The sequence below is a fragment of the Cyprinodon tularosa genome, unplaced genomic scaffold (assembly GCF_016077235.1).
Source record: "Cyprinodon tularosa strain WSP-4 unplaced genomic scaffold, ASM1607723v1 ctg87, whole genome shotgun sequence".
NCBI lineage: Eukaryota > Metazoa > Chordata > Actinopteri > Cyprinodontiformes > Cyprinodontidae > Cyprinodon > Cyprinodon tularosa.
Genome location: NW_024039640.1, coordinates 2344222 through 2365712, shown reverse-complemented (window position 1 = coordinate 2365712; position 21491 = coordinate 2344222). Strand labels below are relative to the sequence as shown.

General features: G+C 38.4%; 2 protein-coding genes across 2 annotated transcripts; one reads left to right on the top strand and one right to left on the bottom strand.

Annotated features, from left to right (window-relative positions):
• Positions 1-180: 180 nt before the first annotated feature.
• Positions 181-11486, bottom strand: nudt8 (nudix (nucleoside diphosphate linked moiety X)-type motif 8). Its single transcript, XM_038273392.1, has 5 exons — positions 11398-11486; positions 5728-6531; positions 5497-5629; positions 941-1018; positions 181-818 (listed from the first exon to the last, which is right to left on the bottom strand). The coding sequence occupies exons 2-5, from the start codon at positions 6528-6530 to the stop codon at positions 603-605; spliced, it is 1230 nt and encodes a 409-aa protein (XP_038129320.1). The 5' UTR covers position 6531; positions 11398-11486; the 3' UTR covers positions 181-602.
• Positions 11487-13707: 2221 nt separating this feature from the next.
• On the top strand, positions 13708-20712 carry ftr86 (finTRIM family, member 86). Its single transcript, XM_038273348.1, has 11 exons — positions 13708-14363; positions 14526-14621; positions 14701-14934; positions 15031-15190; positions 16339-16440; positions 16562-16612; positions 16873-16914; positions 17014-17055; positions 17146-17208; positions 17287-17489; positions 20232-20712. The coding sequence occupies exons 1-11, from the start codon at positions 13857-13859 to the stop codon at positions 20565-20567; spliced, it is 1836 nt and encodes a 611-aa protein (XP_038129276.1). The 5' UTR covers positions 13708-13856; the 3' UTR covers positions 20568-20712.
• Positions 20713-21491: the final 779 nt, after the last annotated feature.

Sequence of the window (21491 nt, the reverse complement as noted above, 5' to 3'; positions counted from 1 at the left end):
TTCCCCCCATAATTTCGCTCAAGAACAAAAAAGCTATTTAAAGTGAAACTTTAAACCTTTTAAAATAATAGATCCAAAAGTCACATTACATGTCTACAGAAATATTAAACTGACTTTTTCCTTATTTATTGTTTTCGTGTCAGTACTGTAAAAATTTAAAAGCCATAATGGGAACAAAAGTTGCTTTAAAAATCATCTTTATTACATTGTTCCAGTTATAAAACACTGATTATTTAGGCTTTAATATCAGTCTGGGTTCAATCAAGAAGGAAATAATGAGGTTAACATGATCAAAGGCAATCATTGGGCTCTTTTTTATAGATGTGCTTGTTTCAATATACAGGACTTCATAAAAAAATATCGACTCCTTCAATTTATTAGTTTGAAAAAAAAAAACACCAGAAAAGGAAAGTTTAAACTGTCATTTTCTTCAGTAAGTTTAGCAAAACCTGGCAGAGCTCTCTAATCAAAATAGATCATTATATGTTCAGCCAATACAAAGTAAACAATAAAACACAACAGGAAATGGATAACTATAAATCTGAGGAAGTGAAAGAAAATTTTTCACTTATTATTCACGTTTGCTACACAGGAAAACGTGTTCAAGCACTGAACACCTCAGTAACAGAGCTGTATGGAGGTATAATGAGTTTCAGAGTGTTGTCCAGTGCGACTGCAGTCAGACCCCACACCCGATGCTTCCCGTTCCGAAACACTGGAAGGGTGTATCCGTACTTGTCACCGGTACGGAAGTTTGTGTAGCCGCGGTTCTGGGAATTGCACAGGTGCGATAAGGACAAGGTGAAGATCTCGTCCACCTGGAAAACAAATCAAATTTGCGGATATTTTCCAACATGAAACCAAACTATTACACCTGATATTACTGGGTCAAATCATGATAAAAAGAAAACAACAGATTGTGTTGCATATCTGACTGTACCTCCTCTGGGTTCGGTTTGAAAGCCAACTCCTCAAGTGGACCAAGGTTAGCCAACACTGGAGCGATCATCATCCCTGACTGCGGAGAAATACCAACATATAAAGCTCACTCACAACAAAAGGAAGTCCCAAATCATGGATTTTTCTCACCTTTTTGTCAAATTCAAACCAGATTCTCAGTCTGATTTAAGTCTGGACTTTGACTAGGCTATTTTAACATTTGCTTTAATCCAAGCCATGTCATTAAAGCCCAGGCTGCATATTTAACATTGTTTCCTTGATGGAAAGTGAATCTTTACACTAAAAAGTATTCTACCAGCTCTCATCCGTATTTAGCGCCACAAAGGGGAACCTTACTAGTGTTTGTTTAGCCATCCAGCTGGCTTTATTGGAGGGAGATTTCTTTCCATGATGGCTTGAAAATCTTTAAGCTGACATTCTTGAAACCTCTGCTTCACTTTTTTCTAGCTTTCTTGGTCTAATTTTTATGTTTTTATTCCCTTTTCTTCTCTAACAGACATTAAGTCATCTCTCATAACTGCTGGGTTTACAGTAGTGATGGTGAGATGAAGCCTCATGAGGCATTGAACCGTTTTGGCTAATTGCTTCAACCATCCCCACAGTTCATGAAACTTCATGTGAACATGTCACCACCTACTGGTGGAATGGAGAACTACAGTTAGTAATATAATCTGTGATTTTTGCTGTTGTTTTTCCCCCATTTAAGTTTCTTTGAAATTGTTATTGATTGGTCTGTATAATAAAATCTTTTGTAAGTTTTTTTGTGTGTGTAAAATGTCTTAGAAGAGAAATCATTTAACATACACTGTTTTTCTGCCATTTTATGGAAATAAGCTCAAGCATACAGTGAAAGCGTTTGTGCAAATTGGGCAATGATGAGAAAAATGAAAGGAGTTAGTCATTTTTATTCAAAAGTAATAGTTTTTCTACAGTTTTTGGTTTTGATTAGGTTGGAAGTTGTGTTCAACCAATCTTTTGGTTAAACTAACCAACTTTGGCAATGTTTTTACCTAATCTATATTTATACAAGGGCAAACCAATAAAAATTAGTCACATTAGCCAAAATACTTTTTAAGTTTTATGGCAACTTTCAAAAGTCTGAAGGGAGTTTTGAAACACTAACCTCAGGAATGGAAGTCAATGTCTTTAAAAGCAATAACACTTAACACTAATCTTACAACTGTAACCAGTGGTTTGCTCAGATTATGATCATTACATTGTTTAATCTAAGCAAACTAGTTTTAACCAACTAGATGCTTGTTTTTCCAACCAATCTATTCTTAGAATATATCCAAACTCTATCCAGCTGACCGCAACTCTCCTAAAAAAACTCCCCCATCTTGACTGAATACTGAGGCTGATTAAATGCCTGTCGAAGTTCCGGGAGAGTTGAACCACTTCCTGAAGCGGTCACATGGTACGGCGGGGTAGCAAGGCTTCAGATCTATTTTGGCTCCTCCCCCAAATGACATAAGCCTCGACACAAGCCTCAAAGCCTCGGCTCATCTCATAACATTACTGGTTCACAGTAATAGTTATAGATTTTGCTTTTCTGTCTCCATTACAGAACTTTATATGTAAGATTGCCTTGTGAAATTGTAAGGTATTTTTTCTCGCAAAATTTCCCAAGTGCTTTTAAACACATCAACAAATTCTTAACCTCAAAGACCGATTTTGGGTACTAGCATTACTGACCTTTTTATTGAGCTATAACACCAACCTCTGCTTTCTAATCAGGTGCTTTGGCTCTGTAATGCTTACAGCTTGTAATCAATCAGTCTGTCAAATGAAAGCTGAGGGTGATCCAATGGGTTTGAGCCATCAAACCAGCCATGTCTGAGGAAGCATTAAGCCAAAACAAAAAACAAAAGAATTCATTTTTGACGTGAGAAAAGAGAACTGTTGATGCTCACAAAGGAGGTGAAGAAAGTAAAAAGTGATCACAGAGTTTTGAAGTGTCAAGAAGTGGAGTAAGTAGCATCATCAAGACATTCAAAGAGACGCTAGAACTGCCAAAACACCCGGTAAGGACTTAAAAGTCAGGAATTATAGTGTGAAAAAAAGAAAATCTCTAGAGCTATAAACAGAAATAGACTACAAACACGCTGAGGACAACCTGAAAAAAGATTATGCAGGCTTTAGGCGAGTTCTTTGGTCAGATTAGAACAAATTAGAGCTTTTTGGCCACAGAGACTTCGTTACGTTCATAAGGCAGCCTGAAGTGAATCAAATCCGATTTTTTTTGGCCCGTATGCAACCTGGATCTGATATTTTCAACACAGATCCGATTTTTTCCAATGCAACCAAGGCCGCTTGCCTGTGTGGTCCTGAATCCGATACGAATCTGATCTTTTCAAATGTGACCTGTGTCTGAACGGCCAGGTCAAATTCATCAGAACTGAACGCCATTAATACCCGACAAAGGTCACTATTCTGCATCCTGCTATGGAGAAGCGGCAAGAAAAACAACAACCAGGGCAGACGATGATGCGGAGAGCAGTATTTATGTTTAACCTTCTTGAAAAGATTGTGTTTTTATGGTTGGGAAAGATCGCTGTGTTTACTTCCGTGAACACAGAGCACACTGGCCTGTGATGTCATTGCGTCCTCTACTGCGCATGCGGGACACTTGCGTTGTATGACTGCAGTTCACACAGAAGATCCCATACAAGTCGCATATATTTGGAAATGTGAACGGCAAAGCAAAAAAAAACTGGAATTAAGCATCAAGGCCTGCAGTGTGAACGTAGCCTTAGTTTATGCGTTGTATTTATGGGAGGCGTATAACTGGAAGAACAGAATAAAACATGGTGGTGGGAACATTATGCAACATATTAGGGGAGTGGCAGACTAATGGTAAGGGTATAGAGCTTGGAATCCTGAGGTTCTGAGTTTGAGCCCCACTCCCACAGACTGCCACTCTTGGTCCCTGAGCAAGACCCTTAACCTCCACACTGCTCCCCAGGCGCCGCACAATGGCAACCCACTGTTACCCAAGGGGATGGGTTAAATGCAGAGGTAAATTTCTCTAATGTGAGATCAATAAAGTTAAAATATTATTATTGTTATTATACTGTGGGGATGCTTTGCTGTGTTAGGCCCACCTTGTAAAGGTGGAAGGAATTAGTGGTTATGTGAATAATTTGAATTCTCCAGCAGTTAGAAGAAAAATCAGGTGACTCTTTCTGTCGACACGAGTGCGACCCAGAACCTATGCCACACCCAGAGCTACCTCCAGCCAACTAAAGTTGCTGAGTACAAAGCCCCTACCTCAAATCCTACTGAAAATCTGTGGGTGTACAGGTGACCGGCGTCGCTGCTGGAAGAACACGATAACATGCAAGAGCTTGAAAGATCTGCAAAGTGAGAATCCTCTGGAGATTTTCCAGAAACACAAACTACAAAAAAACAAGTTTGTGCTGTTAGTCAGTAAAAGAGACGCACAGCGGACTATTAGCATCAGAGAAGCTGAACATTTTGACCCCAGTAGTTTTAGTTTTTTGTCAAAATAATATCAGTTGTAAGTTTAAAGGAAGGATCCTGAATAAAGCAGATGTTTGGAAAAGCTGTGTAAAAATTCTCCACTCCATGAAAGAAATATTAAATATACTTTAAATGTCATAGGGCAGCAAAAAGGAAAAGAAAAAAGGAGAGCTTGATTAATGGAGTTACTCATGAACTCATTTACTTTCATATCTCAATGATGTGTTTCTGTGTTGTGCCTTTTTTTTTTTTTACATTAAATCCTTTTAAAGTAGCCGTTATTAGCCCGACGTAGTCCGACTCAATTCTAGTCAGAATATGAGTCTGATACTGCTCCATAGAGCTGTGATTATGGGGCGTGTTTTGAACGAAGCAGGGAAAAAAGTGCCTCTGCACTCAATTGGATAGACCTACAACCAATAAGAGCAGCGGAGTGCGTGACGTATGTTAAGCGACGCATAGTTGTTGTCCACAAAAATCAAAGCGTGCAGTTGCACGCCTATAATAAGAAGATGAGACTTGATCCCGTTTCTCTGTTCCTCTTTTAAAATTAATTTGCTGTCAATATCTTCTAGAACAGACCTAATAGCAGAATCTACACACCTAAACTCTCCAGCGGCAGCCATTATTGTTGTCACCCAAGCGCGCATTGGTCACATGGTTGATTACGTTACTGTTGGTCATCTGTCCATCATCGTATAAAGCCCGCCCTGACAATTTGATTGGATCGCCTGACAGTGGGCGATAATACTCGCGCTACTATGGAGCAGAGCCAGACCGAACTTCCCCGACCTCAAACTTTGTGGGCGGGACTAAGTTCGGAATGGCACCCAGGCTAGGCCGTTATGGCTTTAATGTGTTAGAAGGTAAAAAGATGTAATCAATGTGATAATTTTGCAATGAAGAAAATATTCAAAACTCACTTAGGATATTTTAAAAATGACTTTCAGTTATTTAAAAAGCCTTTTGTTTTTGTTTTTTATATTAAATTATAATTTCTGTGGATTTAACAAGAGTCAAATTAAAGTTAGTGTTCAAATAAGTTTAACTCACTGCGTCCCTCAGAGGTTTCATGACCCCCCAGACCCTCTCAATGGGAACAGTGACTCCCAGCTCCTCTCTGGCCTCCCGCAGTGCGGTGGCCACTACATCCCTGTCTGACGGGTCGCTCTTTCCACCGGCAAAGCTGCAAGAACAACATAAATTAGTACTCAGAATCAATAAAACATAAAGAATGCAGCTGTTTAACATGGTTGCAACTGATTTTCCAAGTCTTCCACTAACCTGACGTCTCCTTTGTGTTTGCCTTTTAGCATACAGGAGCGCAGAGTAAACAGAAATGCTGCCCCCCCCTCACTGTGGCAGAGGGAAACCAAGATGGAGGCCCACTTCCCCTTGTTCTTCCCATGAGTATGACTGGCTCCTTTTCTGATTTTGTCCATGTCGTAGAGCTTCCAATTGGCCTGCAGTATCTGTCGGCATCTGTTTTCGTTCTCAGGAGACAGGCAGTCCCTCCAGGTATCTGCCACACGAGGCGCCGCCTGATGAACAGTTCGGATTTGATGCAGGGCCAGTGTTTGACAGTGGAACTGGTTTAAGATCCAGCGTTTAGGTGCCGCCATATTGAAAGTGTTATAAGAGCTGTGTTTGCGGTGTAGACAGTTCTGGAGAAGGTTGCATCGGCTTTTACTGACGACACTAAATGTAGTCTGACACGGATCCCAAGGCCAGAAAGTGCTGTTGATTAGACGCTCCCAGAGGGTGCTGAAAAGATAAGATTCTACTTTGGTTTTGGCACAGACCTGAGGTGGGTGATCATGGCTTCTCAAAGTGGCTTTGGAGGGGAGTTTCTCACATATATGACCGCCCAGCTGATATTCTGCACCGACAGAAGACAGCTGAGCGGAACGGCATAAAGCCTTTGTGTCTTTTTCAGCCATTTGCTCACATCTCCTGTCATAAATGTGTCTTACTTCCAGCCACGCAGAGCCAAAGTGTTCAGAGAAAGCAAAAAGGTAAGGTTCTCTCAACAGCCGGGGAGACCTCAGGGGACACGCCCAGACCAGGACTCTTGGACTCCTAAACATCCTGTAAAAAAAGGCAGAAACATGCAGGTAGATCTATGATGTTAACCAGACAGACTTGAGCTCATTAGCCAAAAACACCATCAAAGATGTTCAACTGAGCCTGATGCTGCATCTTACAGAAGAGAAAAAAAACTTCATAGATTAAAAATTTTAACAATTTTAGAAAACCATAAACCACTTTACATTAGACTTCACATTTATTAATAGGGCTATCAACTCCAGGGCTCGATGTTAACCCTCGCCCGATCTCGCGGGACAAGAAGTTTTATTGTTGGTAGAGTACAAATTTCATTGCATCGCAAAAAAAAATTATTTATCACTCAAAATTATTTTAAAATCACAGAGATTCGATGAAAACGAACCAGAAACGTTAAGGCCGCCATTTTTGTTGCTTTGTACACATTCTCGCGTGATTTGAAAAAGTCGGGTGATTTTTGTCCACCTAGCTGTAATTTTGTAACCTGACAACAGCCAGATGCATGTCTCGCTCCGCCCAGCTCCTCTCACATACATCTGGGAACCCGCTCATTGAAAGTGATTTCCCCAACCGAATTTATGGTCTGTCCAATCAGGACGCAGGGCGGGTGTGTCCTGGAGTGGAGAGGCGGCCGTGAGATTCCAACAACAATGGCAGCTCGCATTGAGGAAGCAAGCGTTAGCATTGATGCTGCTATTTCTTCTGTGTTGTCCAAACTATCTGATATTGTTTCATTAAAAGAACATCAGAGAACGGCTTTGAAGGCTTTTGTTGGTGGAAACGATGTTTTTGCCCTTCTCCCGACCGGATTTGGCAAGAGCTTGATCTACCAAATGGCTCCTCCTCTCACAGCGTCACGGGTTAGCTTCGGTGTGAGTGGTTGAAATAGCACGTCAATAAAGATGACAGAGAAGTGGCTTATCCAATCATATGCAAGGAGTTTTGATAAGGCCCAGCCTTCAGTAAAGGCAATTCCTATGGCGGGTTCCCAGATGTATGTGAGTGGAGCTAGGCGGAGCGAGACATGCATCTGGCTGTTGTCAGGTTAGTAATTTCGATGTAGTTACCAAAATGACAAACAAGCTAGAAAGCGCTATTCTGCCTGTGTTTCTGTATCATTTTATTCGCATAATCACTCAAAAATCACCTACTTTCGAAGAAAACGACCCAAAAGCGTTGTCTTAATTTTTTAACCTGTCAAGCTTTTTTTTTTTGATTTTTAACATTACAATTTATATTTTACCAAGCACACAACAGTTTAAAGCAAAGTTTAGTTTGAAAAGAATGTGCAGGAAGGATTGAAAAGCATGTTAACACGGTAATGTAGGCTTGAGTTCATTATCTGACGCATGCAGATACACACCAGGAACCTGTAAACTTAAAAAATACTGAACTACAAAAAACATTTAAAAAACAAACATGTTTCATTTATATATATATATATATATATACACAAAAATGAATGTTAGGAACTATATTTATCAAACATTATACTGGGCAAGTAAAAATTGTTTCTGGGCAAATGAAATGCAAAAGTCACTTGCCCAAAGGGCAACTGGTAAAAATCCTTAACGTCAACCCCTGAACTCTCACCCATTGGGAGTGAGACTCACACATCTCTGTGTCTTCATTTACTCTCATTCCATATTCCCAATTTATCACACTAAAAAATGACAGACAACTCAACTCCATTCCACTTATTTATGTATAAAATACCATGGTGATCAAGAACCAGTCCACGTTTTTAATACAACCTTAGTGGTAACGCATGAGAACATGTCAGGTTCATATTTAGCCCGTATTCCCACCTAGTCACTGTGCCAGATATTGAACAAAGACAGTTCTTACGAGGTATGTCATTTTTATTTTTATTTTATCTCATCTGCACTAGGATAATTCTCTTTTTAAATTATTTAAGATTTTAAGCCTCTCGAACCCATAGAAGCTCCACAAAAAGAAAAAGAACCATTGCATTTTATTTTTCATAAGATCAGCCACCAAAGAAAAGACAAATCAAATCCAGAGAGGATGTGCAGAACAGCTCAGTTATCCAGGATTCATAAAGGGAGAACCACATGGATGTTCTCATTTTATTATTACTTATCTTATTAATTTATCCTTAATCTTGTTCCATTGAATATGTTAACTTAATTTCCATCACATTTTCCAAATGAAACATCCAGAGAAGTGCTGTCTCCTGTCATGGTGAGTTTTTATAAAAATCTACAGCCTCCTAGAAGGTCTTAATTGTTTAGCTGTTTTGTCAATTGTAAGAAAAACTAATAAAATAATGGAAGAAACTTTTTAATCCTTAGCCTATTATCAAATATTCATACACAGTGTAATTTGCATGGGATTTGATTGCACTGGTTCCTGTATTAGTGCCAGTAATCCAGTGATAACTTATCAGTTTCCCATTGTTTATTTTACTTAAACTGCAGATAATTGTTAATAAAAGCAAGTTGCAAAATTAGTTTAAAGTACATTTAAAATGCAAGTATTTCAAGTAGGGCCTATTCTGCTTTACTTCAATTCTCTAAAAATTACCAAAATAGGGAAAATAATATACAGGTGCTGGTCATAAAATTAGAATATCATGAAAAAGTAGATTGATTTCAGTAATTCCATTTAAAAAGTGAAACTTGTATATTATATTCATACATTACATACAAACTCATATATTTCAGATGTTTATTTTGTTTAATTTTGATGATTACAAATGACAACAAATGAAAATCTCAAATTCATCATATCAGAAAATTAGAATATTGTGAAAAGGTTCAAAATTGATGGCCCCTGGTGCCACACTCTAATCAGCTAATTAACTCAAACCACCTGCAAAAGCCTTTAAATGGTCTTTCAGTCTAGTTCTATAGGCTACACAATCATGGGGAAGACTGCTGACTTGACAGTTGTCCAAAAGACGACCATCGACACCTTGCACAAGGAGGGCAAGACACAAAAGGTCATCGCTAAAGAGGCTGGCTGTTCACAGAGCTCAGTGTCCAAGCACATTAATAGAGAGGCGAAGGGAAGGAAAAGATGTGGTCGAAAAAAGTGTACAAGCAAGAGAGATAACCGCACCCTGGAGAGGATTGTGAAACAAAACCCATTCAAAAATGTGGGGGAGATTCACAAAGAGTGGACTGCAGCTGGAGTGAGTGCTTCAAGAACCACCACACACAGACGTATGAAAGACATGGGTTTCTGCTGTCGCATTCCTTGTGTCAAGCCACTCTTGAACCACAGACAGCGTCAGATGCGTCTTGCCTGGGCTAAAGAGAAACAGGACTGGACTGCTGGTGAGTGGTCCAAAGTCATGTTCTCTGATGAAAGTAAATTTTGCATTTCCTTTGGAAATCAAGGTCCCAGAGTCTGGAGGAAAAGAAGAGAGGCACTTCATCCACGTTGCTTGAAGTCCAGTGTAAAGTTTCCACAGTCAGTGATGGTTTGGGGTGCCATGTCATCTGCTGGTGTTGGTCTATTGTGTTTTCTGAGGTCCAGGGTCAACGCAGCCACATACCAGGAAGTTTTAGAGCACTTCATGCTTCCTGCAGCTGACCAACTTTTTGGAGATGCAGATTTCATTTTCCAACAGGACTTGGCACCTGCACACAGTGCCAAAGCTACCAGTACCTGGTTGAAGGACCATGGTATCCCTGTTCTTAATTGGCCAGCAAACTCTCCTGACCTTAACCCCATAGAAAATCTATGGGGTATTGTGAAGAAGAAGATGCAATACACCAGACCCAACAATTCAGAAGAGCTAAAAGCCACTATTAGAGCAACCTGGGCTATCATAACACCTGAGCAGTGCCACAGACTGATCGACTCCATGCCACGCCGCATTGCTGCAGTAATACAGGCCAAAGGAGGCCCAACTAAATACTGAGTGCTGTACATGCTCATACTTTTCATGTTCATACTTTTCAGTTGGCCAACATTTCTATAAATCCTTTGTTTTTATTGGTCTTCAGTAATATTCTAATTTTCTGATATGATGAATTTGAGATTTTCATTTGTTGTCATTTGTAATCATCAAAATTAAACAAAATAAACATCTGAAATATATGAGTTTGTATGTAATGTATGAATATAATATACAAGTTTCACTTTTTAAATGGAATTACTGAAATCAATCTACTTTTTCATGATATTCTAATTTTATGACCAGCACCTGTATATTGTGGGGAAAATGTTCCACATAACTACAGATCACTTATTGTTACGCAGTAATATTTGCTGTGCTATTAAAAAAAAATCCCACATTCTGACTATTTGTTTCAGTTAAATCCTCTGAAAACCTCCAACCTTTCTGCACATATATCCTCATCTAACCCTGACAGGGTTTCCTGTCCAAACTATTTCAAAATCTGACCCCGAGATTTGCTGAAAAGTTGGCAGCCTTGTATAAAACATTTAAAAACACATTAGAAATCACAAAAGAAAAGGACTTTTAGTTGGGTTTTTTTTTTAAAGAAAAAACACTTTTAAAACAATATATTAAAACACATATTTCTAGAAGCTAAGTTTTTGCACAAAGTCAAACTTCCCCGGCTACCTGAGTTCATTTAATGTGTTTTACTCCATCTTCAGGTAGTTATTTACCCAACATTAATCCACACAAAAAAACCCACAAAATAATCAATATCCTCTTTGTTTGACGAGCTTCCATGCAAATCAACCCAAACTAGCAAAACATTAGCAACACTTAAAGCTAGCATGCTAATGGAAACATTAGCAGAGCTCATATTTGTGTTTTTCCAAACTGCAAAAACTCAGCGTGTCTCACTAAATTCGAATATTTGTCAATGGAATATTTACTACAACAAAACATAACCTAAGAGTAGATTATTTTTTTTCTCATAGAGGGGAGAAAATCAATAATACCTGGTCAATCGTCGCGGTACCCGGCTAACTGCTTTGGGGTCCGCTGCTTTGTCTCATGACGGCGCCACACTGGGGAGGAGGAATGGCTTTTGGGGAGGGAGGGGTAAATGCTCAACTAGTTATACTCAGATTTCTTTAGAGTCAAAACATGCTTACAAGGTTAATATGCAATAAATAAATAAATAAATAAATAAAATAAAAAATAGAAATGAAATCAAACAAAACGGAAATCAGTTTCACACAAGCCTGGCTGTTTAAAAAGTTGAATAGCACCAAACGCCTTGATCAAGAGCTCAGATCTCACATTATCTACCCTTGACTGCAATATGGGCCCCTCTAGTAAGGGGCCCGGGTGCCCCTGTTAAATGAACCCTGGCCTATTTTGAAAACATACAGTGCAAAGTTTTAATATGTCATTTTTTCTTGTGATACGTGTATTTTTCCTTGATTTAAGCAGATAGATGAGAGAATTTCCTCTGTGTATACAAAATGCCAATAAAAGTTTGTCTCTAAAAAAAATCTGCCAATAGAATAAGAATAAGGTTTAAATAACGGGAAATAAATAACTCCATTATGTCTTTTCAAATGCATAACGTCTTTAGTCTTATTTTAAGGGGGGAAATATTAATTTATTTGGCAGATCATTTATTACCTGCTAAAATGAAGAGATAAATAACACTTATTTAAATAGCAATTTTAGTTAGTTTTAGTCTAACGCTAAATCAATTTCTTATAATGACTTTAATTTTAGAATTCTGACTTTTTTCCTCAGAATTCTGATTTTAATCTCAGAAATTTGGATCTTAATGTAGATGGGCACTGTGAAGGAAGAGATGTGGGAGCACTCAGCTTCACTGACAAAGATGTGAGTTGTTTGGGGGGCTAGTAACACATTGGTAGAAAATTATGGAATTAGATAACTTTTTACGCGCAGAGGGGTCCCGGTGATGCTGTTTCATTAATGGAAGAGCAGAAGGTGATTAAAGCAAGAGAGTTAGTTTAGTCTCTAAAAGAGACATGGCTGCGGCTTGGTGCTAACATGTTTGTCAGCTGTCAGAATTCAGTCAGAATTCTGAGAAAAAAAGTCTGAATTCCGAGATTAAAGTCAGAATTCTGAGATTAAAGTCAGTATTCTAAAAATTTAGTCAGAATTCTGAGAAAAAATGTCAGAATTCTAAGATTAAAGTCAGAATTCTGAGATTAAAGTCAGTATTCTGAGAATTTAGTCAGAATTCTGAGATTAAAGTCAGTATTCTGAGAATTTAGTCAGAATTCTGAGATTAAAGTCAGTATTCTGAGAATTTAGTCAGAATTCTGAGATTAAAGTCAGTATTCTGAGAATTTAGTCAGAATTCTGAGAATTCAGTCAGAATTCTGAGAAAAAAATGTCAGAATTCTAAGATTAAAGTCAGAATTCTGAGATTAAAGCCAGTATTCTGAGAATTTAGTCAGAATTCTGAGATTAAAGTCAGTATTCTGAGAATTTAGTCAGAATTCTGAGAATAATGTCAGAATTCTGAGGAAAAAAGTCAGAATTCCGAGATTAAAGTCAGAATTCTGACTTTTTTCCCGTATCATACTGAAGTAAAATGTAAAAATTAGTTAACCTTTTTTATTTTTTCAGTGGCCCTAATCCTCTTCCGTAATAACTGGCTAGACAGGTACACACACACACACACCATATTCATGAACTCTCTACACAGCCTACTGCGAAATACGCATAATCTAAACGTTATAAAATTATTTAACTAAATCATCTTCATACAAACTGATCAGATTTCTACAGGGTATTTGGCTTTATTCGGTCCTGTTGCTATTTGTTTTTCTGTTTTGTCTTCTTTGGACAAAAACCTTTCAATAGTTTGCAATGGTGTGAAAATGATGCGGACCCAAATTGATTGCGTCACTTGCGTTGGTCCCGCCCTTGCGTTAGCCCTCAGCTGACGTCAACGTCCCTCACATTAACTTGTTTTTCTCCTTTTTTATCAAACAGGGGCTGGGTTAGTAGTAGAAGAGAAAATGTTAATAATCAGCGATTAAATCCTTGCTGATGATGTCATTGTTCCTCAGGGCCGAAAAACCTGTTTGTCAGTTTCTTTCCAAAAACTGCTCTTCATTATAATCATTTTTAAAAACATAATATAACCTACAGTGAGTTTAATCTGTAAAATATTTATCATATTTAGTTTGTGTTGTTCATTTTAAAATAAAATTTAGTTAAATTTACAAATAATTGAAAAACACCAGTGACATAATTGGAAGAAACTCCTCACCACACCTGTTTCACAAGCTCCACCCCAAACCTGCTTAAGTATTTCAGTTGCATGTGATTCAAGTCAACTGCCACCTCTAAACCTAAACCTCTTGCTGTCTATACTCGTTTTGTTTTAAGCGTTGCTTTTTGTTAACTGTAGCTTTAATTGCGAGGGATCCATACTTTCAAGACCTCAAGAATCATCATGGCCTCAACTTGGCCCGAAGAGGAAAGCTTTGCCTGCTCTGTATGCCTGGAGACCCTAAAAGACCCCATTACCTTAACATGCGGACACTCTTACTGCTTGAACTGCATCGAAAACCACTGGGACAAGGAAGATGGCAAAGGTCAATACAGCTGCCCTCAATGCAGGCAGCTCTTTGCTCCTCGGCCAAGCGTGGCCAAAAACACTCTGCTTGAACAGGCCATGGAGAAACTAAGAACCAACAGCTTGAAGCAAAACCATGCGGTGGGCATCTATTCATCTGAACCAGCACTGCCCTTCTACTTAGACTTATCAGATGTTGGGTCTAGAAAGGGGAGCGTTTACCCACAGCTGCCTTCGATGGAACCCAGACCCTGCCCTAAACACAAGCAACCACTGGATCTGTTCTGCCATGAAGATAAGGAGTGTGTGTGCGTGATGTGTTGCCAACAGGGACACCCTGGACATCACGTGGTTAGACCACAAGTAGAGAGAAGAGACAAACAGGTACGTAAGTGGAAAATGTAACTCCCGTCTTGGTGAAGGGTTTGGTGTGCTTTATGTTTATTGGATGAGTAGAATAAACACTGAATGACGAACTAACATTGTCTTTTTGTTCTGATGTGATGCCACCACCATGGCTTTATTTTCTTTGCTCTATCTGTCTAGAAAGAGCTTGTTCAGATGCAATCAGAGGTACAGAGGAGAATCCAAGAAACTGAGCGGAAGATCATGGAGGTCCCTCATACGGCTCGTCAACAAAAGGTTTGAACTTCCTATATTCTAGTTCTCCTTTTTGTGTATTTTATTTATCAGACATTTATACGTTTTGTGTCTTTTTCAGGCTTTGCTGCAGGCCCTTCAAAGGGAGAGTTCTGACTTATTTCCTGAACTGGGGAAGAGTGTAGATCTCACAGGGACGCAGGTTGGTGAGCTGCTGAGAGCCCATGAGGCCGTCTTCGATGGTCGCGTTGAGGGACTGGTCAAGAGTTTAGAACAAGATGTAGCACAGCTCCATCACAGGAGCGAAGAGCTAAACAGACTGGCCTACATGCAGGATAACATCAGCTTCTTGAAGGTAAAGCAGGATGTTCATTTTCAGTTTTTTTTTAAATGAAATAAATGGGTTGCTGTTGATTTACTTCCTGAATCTTTGCAACATTTTTCTCTGAAGAATTTCTTCCTCATTGAGCCGTTGGGTCAGACTGGAGGCCCGGGACAGTTTGGGATAAGTCAGGAGGAAGCTGTCGCCTCCATTCGGTCGGTCATTAAAGATTTGCAAGAATCGGTACAAGAACTCTGCGAAGACAGTTTGGCCAAGATTGTCAAAATAGGTCAGATTCTCTTTCCTCTTCCTCATTGTTTTTCTTTATTTCCTGTCCTCAAGAACAGTGGTTTTCAAAGTGATGGCCGCCAGGGGGCACTAGAGGGGCCTAAAAATAGTTTAAACATGAGAATTTCAAGCCAATAGTGTTATTGGAATCAGGACAAGACCTTCATACTTATTACCTTTGTAACATTTAATCAAATGTGGATATTTTGAGCGAAAAAAAAACTAATTTCAATGTAGTACCAACATAAACCAACTTGCCCGAACATATCAAGAAACATAAAATTAAAATAAAAGCACTTTTATTTTTTTACTAAATAAAAAAAATAAAATTGCTTCTATAAGAAATTCATGAAAAACGCTCTAAGAGTGAAAGAAAAACATTTTTTGTGGCACAACATTACCTTAGAGGCATTAATGCTGATACTGGCACTTACATCTTTTAGTTTATAAACCTAAATATATTTGTTAATTAGGCTTATTAACTTTTTAGCTTTACCTTTTAACTTTTTAATTAGCTTTTTACCTTTTTTGAGTTAACTTTTTTTTCCAGATTGTTTTATAATAGGTAATATATCATTCAAGGGCTCATCTAATTGGTCAAATGTCGTAATAAGATGTACAGCCATGTAGCAGTATCTTTGCTGAATGGCTGGATATAGATCTTGTGCTTCTAGACCTCACTGAGGGACGGAGGGGGGGTCCATTTGTAAGGGGTATGCAAGTGATCAAAAACACTAACTTGCCCTATAAATGGCTAAAATCAATATTGAGGCAAACTATATCAGAGGACTATTCTCGTCTTGGCTGACAGGATATTGAAATGCCTTTTCCCTTTTGCAATAACTTGCTTATGCTAGTCTGGCTTTTTGAACTTTTAAAAATACTCCAAATAAAACGTCATAGCTGGGTTTAATGTCGGTATGGTACCGACAGACACTGAGCCCAACTCTCCAACTTCACACACTTATTTTTTTTTTTTTTTTTTGCTTTTTGGTATCCATTTAAATATTTTTGTATTTAAATAACGGCGTTGAATAAAATGTTAATATGCTTGTGCTAAACAAACAATTGAACATGCTTGTAGCATTGTCTAATGGTGTCGGGAGGGAAGCCCTGCTCAGGAAAGCTAAAACATTGTTCTCTTTGTAGTGAGTCATGAACCTGTGGCTGCAACACCCAACGGTGTGGCTGTTAAAACAGAAACCACAGTCCCCACTGATCATTCTGGTCAGGCCACTACACAGGATTCAGGTTTGGAAACCTCTCCTCTTGCAGCGCCACACAAAATATGCTTAAGTTTTCAAAGAGGTTTCACTTTAAGTTTGAGGATTAAAAGTCTTGCTTCTTACAGAATGTTCTCTTTTGTTTTTAGTCTATGAAGAAATAGACACGTCTCCACCTTTACCATCTCAACCACCTCCTTGTAAGTTTCTGAAACACTTCATATCAGATCTTCAGTCCCAGTCCTTCATGGTCCTTTATTCTGTAGTTTTTAGATGTTTTTTATTGCACTTTAATCAAATGGCTAAATGACCTCCTTAGTGTCCCATAAGTCTTCCAGATTCCTACCTACGACCTGGTTATTTGTTTTTAAAATGTGCAGGGTACCGGATCTAGAGGACTGGAATTGGAATCACTCATAAATGTGTTTTTGGTGAAATCTATTTTTCTTTTTTTTTACAGCTCACGAGCCTCCAAGGTTTAGAGGTTCAATAAATTATCAAGGTAAAATTGGAACCAAGCAGCATAGGGATGATGTTGCTCTGGTTTTAATTGGATATTTTTTTTTTTTCCTTATTTCTTTCACCTGTTTTGAACATGAAGCTTCAGGTCCCGCTCCACCCCTCCCACCCCCTCGACCTCTAGGTATCTTCACTTGCAGTCGATCCAAAATAAATCTTGAATTTCACGTGTGCTATTGAATAATGAATGAAGGAAATATGCATTTCTTTATAGCATCTGGGACATCAATAAGACTTGTGAATCCAGAGCCTAAAACGAGGGAGGATATGTTAAAATGTGAGTCCGTCTTCTTCCTAAAAAAATTAAACACTTTATAGCACTTTTGCCTGAGGATGCTTTCCAATTTCCCGTTAGTTCGCTTTGAGCCTACCATGGACCCCAACACGGCGCATCGCCACATGAAGCTGTCAGAGGATTTGCATAAGGTCACCATGTGTGCTGAAAACTTTAACCCACCTGACCACCCTGATCGTTTCTTCTTCTGGAGGCAAGTTCTCTGCAAGGAGCCCCTGGCAGGGAGCCCTTACTACTGGGAGGCGGAGTGGACCGGGAAGAAGGTGAGTCCTCACGCATCAGATTTCAGTCAAACTTTTAATTAAGCCTCGATAATCATATTGATACAGATAACTGTCTGTGGATATTAAAGGTTCATGGTTGTCATTTTTGAGCGAAACTTCTGAGTCACTAAATATGTGAAAATCTGATGATGCCGCATAAAACTACAGCTTTCTATCTCTGCCTGCTACGAGTAGCAGTAAGAGTAGCAGTGCTTTATAAGTAAAAACAATTGGTAGATGTCTGAAGAATGACTTCAAATTTAAGTAAAAAAGGCAGCATTAGAAAAGTTCTTGAATAATGCTTTTAATCTGATTTGATTGGTAAAAAATGAGTAAATAAAAGTAGAAAATCAAGTGCAGTCTCTGTTATTTAGAATAATAAAAGGGTAAAATAAATAAATTGGGAAGAAGAAATGCATGTTTCTAAATCTCCATTGACACCTAAAAACAGACGTTTTCATTATCTACAGCAGTATTTTTTTCATTCCTGGTCCTCGAGGCACACTGCTCTGCATGTTTTGGATGTTTCTGAGGTTCAGCAAACCTGATTCAGGTGATTGCAGTTCAGCAAAGCCTGATAATCTGCTATCCATTGATAACAGGTGTGTGAAAGCTGGGAAACATCTAAAACATGCAGGGCACACTGGAAAAAATAGAAATCTAGATAAGTAATTTTTTCTTAAAATTAGTGTATTTGTTCTTGGATTGAGGAGGTAAAAGAGACATCTTGTCAATGGAACCAGACAATTTACACTTAAAATAAGAAAACTCAATTGCATTGCCACATTTAAAGTGCATATTATCTAATTATCTTATTTTAAGAGTAAAAATACTCATTATATTGGCAAACCATCTCAAAAACCTACTCAAATTAAGGGTAAATACACTTAATTTAAGACATTTTTTGTTATTTCTAGATCGTTTTTCCAGTGCAGTGTGCCTTGAGGACCAGGATTGAAAAACACTGATCTACAGGGTGTAATCTGTATGTTTGAACATAAAGGGTTCAGCAAAAGGGAAATACGTTTTGACCAATGATGCTTGTTTATAAACCTGAAGTCTCAATATTTTTGGTTAAAATGTGTTTCATTCAGTGAATTGAGTCAAAGTTTGTAGAGTACCCAGATAATCCTGTCAGGAGTTGCATTACTTTAATTTAATATTAAAAAGAAGGTACAGTGCAGTAAACCTACAGCTACATACACCTTTTTTGTGTCTAAAAAGTTACTCGGATTAATATAAATGAGTAAATGTAATCTGCTACTACAATCTCTGTAGCATTCCGTCTAGGTTACTGAAACATGGTTACATCTATTGGTGTTTTATTAATTTATTAGGTCTCTTATACTAAATTAAAAGATCTAGTCCAGCAGTCACCAACCTTTTAAAAGTTGAGGGCTAATTCAGGGGCACTGAGTCACAGGAAGGGCTACCAATACTGACCTATGAATTGCAAGGGTCAATTTTCACCTAAACTTCATACATTATATACATATCTTTGTTTCTTTAAATTTATAATTTTCGTTTAGACGTTTTCATTTTGAAATCTCTATAAATGCTTAAATGCCATATATGATTAAATGATGAAATGTTCTATAACTGATTTAAAAAAAGAAGAGCAACATAATAGAATGAAATTTCAAACGTAGCTGAGTTCTATTTTCAGATTCTAAGGGCACCCCATGTGGTCCTTGAGGGCCCCTTGGTGCCCGCGGGCACCATGTTGGTGACCCCTGATCTAGTCCATTAAAAAGACGAGATAAATTGTCCTGTTTTGTTAATCCACCTCTTTCATTTATGGCAATTTTTGCAGGACTGTTTCTAAGGGCAGGTCCGTCCCTCTGTGCACAGAAAAGTCTTAAATAAGCTCACCTCACCTTAGATGTTTTCCTTTTACTGGATCTGATTTCCTTATGGTTGCACCTTAATTGCATTTTCCTTCGATTAGAACCACAAAACGTCACCAGCTGGCCTTTTATTGTCTTTGTGATCTCTTCCATTGAAGCAAACAGCAGCAGAAACATCTATGATTTTTGAAAGCTGTAGATGTTAAGGATGTTAACTTCTGCTTTAACTCTGGGTTTCACTGAAATGCTAGAGCAGTCATTTCACACACGGAGAATAATGTGCATCTATCCTTATAAATCTGCTCTATTAAACCAGTTGAAATGTAAAAAATTATCAAAATGTTTGAATGATGATGATGATGTTTGGGGAAAGCTGCTGTGAAGCCATACAAAAATCTGGACACAAACGGTTCCCTTGTCTGTTGGAGGTGAAGTTGTATAGAAACCAGAGTGAGGACTGTTTTTCCAATTTCACCATCATGATGAGGACCAGTTATTGTAAAGTGAGGATATTTTGCTGGTCCTCACAAAGTGTTTTACTAATGGTTAGGTTTAGGGCTGAGGTGTCAGTAGGATTAGGGTTAATTTTAAGGTTATTGCATAGAAAGGGTTGAAAATGACTGAAAATCAACGAGTCAACACATGGTCTTCACTTTATAAAGCAGAACAAATGTGTGTGTGTGTGCGGGGGGGTGGGGGGGGTCAACTTCCCTTTGAAATGATGCAAGAAAACTAATAGTATCTGAGGCACAATTACTAGATTTTATTTTTTCTCTTCCTTCCATCTTCTTCTTCCGAGTGGAGAGCCATATCGCCCAAATGGAAAGATGCCCTTTCTCTTCTAACTTCACGATTTTCTATTTTCTCATGTTTTTCTCTCTATGCCAACATGCAGATCACCATTGGTGTCGCTTACAAGGAGATGGAGCGTAAAGGCTCTGACCACAGAAGTCGTCTGGGTCACAACGCCCAGTCCTGTAGCCTGTACTGGTCTGGGACCGGCTTCTCCTTCTGGCACAATAACCAGGAAAAACTTCTGGGCTCTCCTAAAGCTCATCGGATCGGCATCTATCTGGACCAGCATGCAGGGATCCTAAACTTCTACGGCATCATCGGCAACAATGCTCATCTTATCCATCACTATGTGACGCAGTTCACCGGGCCGCTCTTCGCAGGGTTCAGACTGTGGGGAGGCGTCGGGGAAACTCTGACTATTTGTTCACTGGACTGAGTTAATGGCTTTAATAGACTGGTCCTTTCTTGATTAAACCCTTCCTGTCTGGTTTGATATGCTTTTTCTTAAATGTTGTTCATTTATCGTATTGTGTTTTTAAAGCTGTACTGAAACAATTAAAATAAAAACATCTAACTTGAAACCTTTTTGCCATTAATTGAAAACTGTTTATTCTTTGTCCAAATGTGATCCGTTTTTGTTCAGATTAAAAATAATCATAGTTTACTTCTTCGACACATGTTGTCATGGTAACCACTTATTAATTTCATATTTTTCTCAGGTGTTTGAATTATTTTTTCTTATTGTATATGAATGGTACCAAAAAAAAAAATGCATGGGACAAAAATATTACAGCATCTGATCGGTCATAATTCTAGTGATGCCTGGCCTGCATCCTGACCTTTGACCCCAAGATGTTTTCAAGGTGTTTTAAACAGTTTCCTGTTGGAAAGGAGTTTCTTTTTTTTTTTGCAACAAAATCTTTGCCTCAGTCAACTACAAGCAACAAAAAAAATTCTCAAGATGAGGTGCAAAAAATTAATTGGAGATTGATCTATTTTTGCTATAAATCACTGTGAATTTTTTTTTTTTTTTTTTTCTTTTGGCCAGACAGTATTTTCATACACCATTAATGAGCTCCATCTAACCACAAGGGGTTGTAATTGCCAAACTTGGGCTCTTGTGTATTTTGAACCATCCTTTTTCTAGGGCTAAATGATGAAACGGCACAGTTGTAGATTTAACTATCCAACAAATGCTCTAAAATGAAGTATTAGTTGAAAAGCATTGTGAATCCTTTAGCAGGTTTCAGAATAATGCCATGCATTTTTCTTGTGTGTTCTCGTCAACCTGGCGCAGAGGGTGGAATCCATAACAAAAGAAAAAAGCCTGTCTGGTTTCTCCATTCCAGTTTGTGTCTAT

Excerpts from the sequence above, each read along its gene's own strand:
- nudt8 (XM_038273392.1), bottom strand. The coding sequence starts at position 6,530 with ATGTTTAGGAGTCCAAGAGTCCTGGTCTGGGCGTGTCCCCTGAGGTCT. Across the intron at positions 5,630-5,727 it reads AAACACAAAGGAGACGTCAG|CTTTGCCGGTGGAAAGAGCG; the intron begins GTTAGTGGAAGA and ends TTGTTCTTGCAG. Across the intron at positions 819-940 it reads TCAAACCGAACCCAGAGGAG|GTGGACGAGATCTTCACCTT; the intron begins GTACAGTCAGAT and ends TTTGTTTTCCAG.
- ftr86 (XM_038273348.1), top strand. The coding sequence starts at position 13,857 with ATGGCCTCAACTTGGCCCGAAGAGGAAAGCTTTGCCTGCTCTGTATGC. Across the intron at positions 14,622-14,700 it reads ATACGGCTCGTCAACAAAAG|GCTTTGCTGCAGGCCCTTCA; the intron begins GTTTGAACTTCC and ends TGTCTTTTTCAG. Across the intron at positions 16,441-16,561 it reads GGCCACTACACAGGATTCAG|TCTATGAAGAAATAGACACG; the intron begins GTTTGGAAACCT and ends TTTTGTTTTTAG.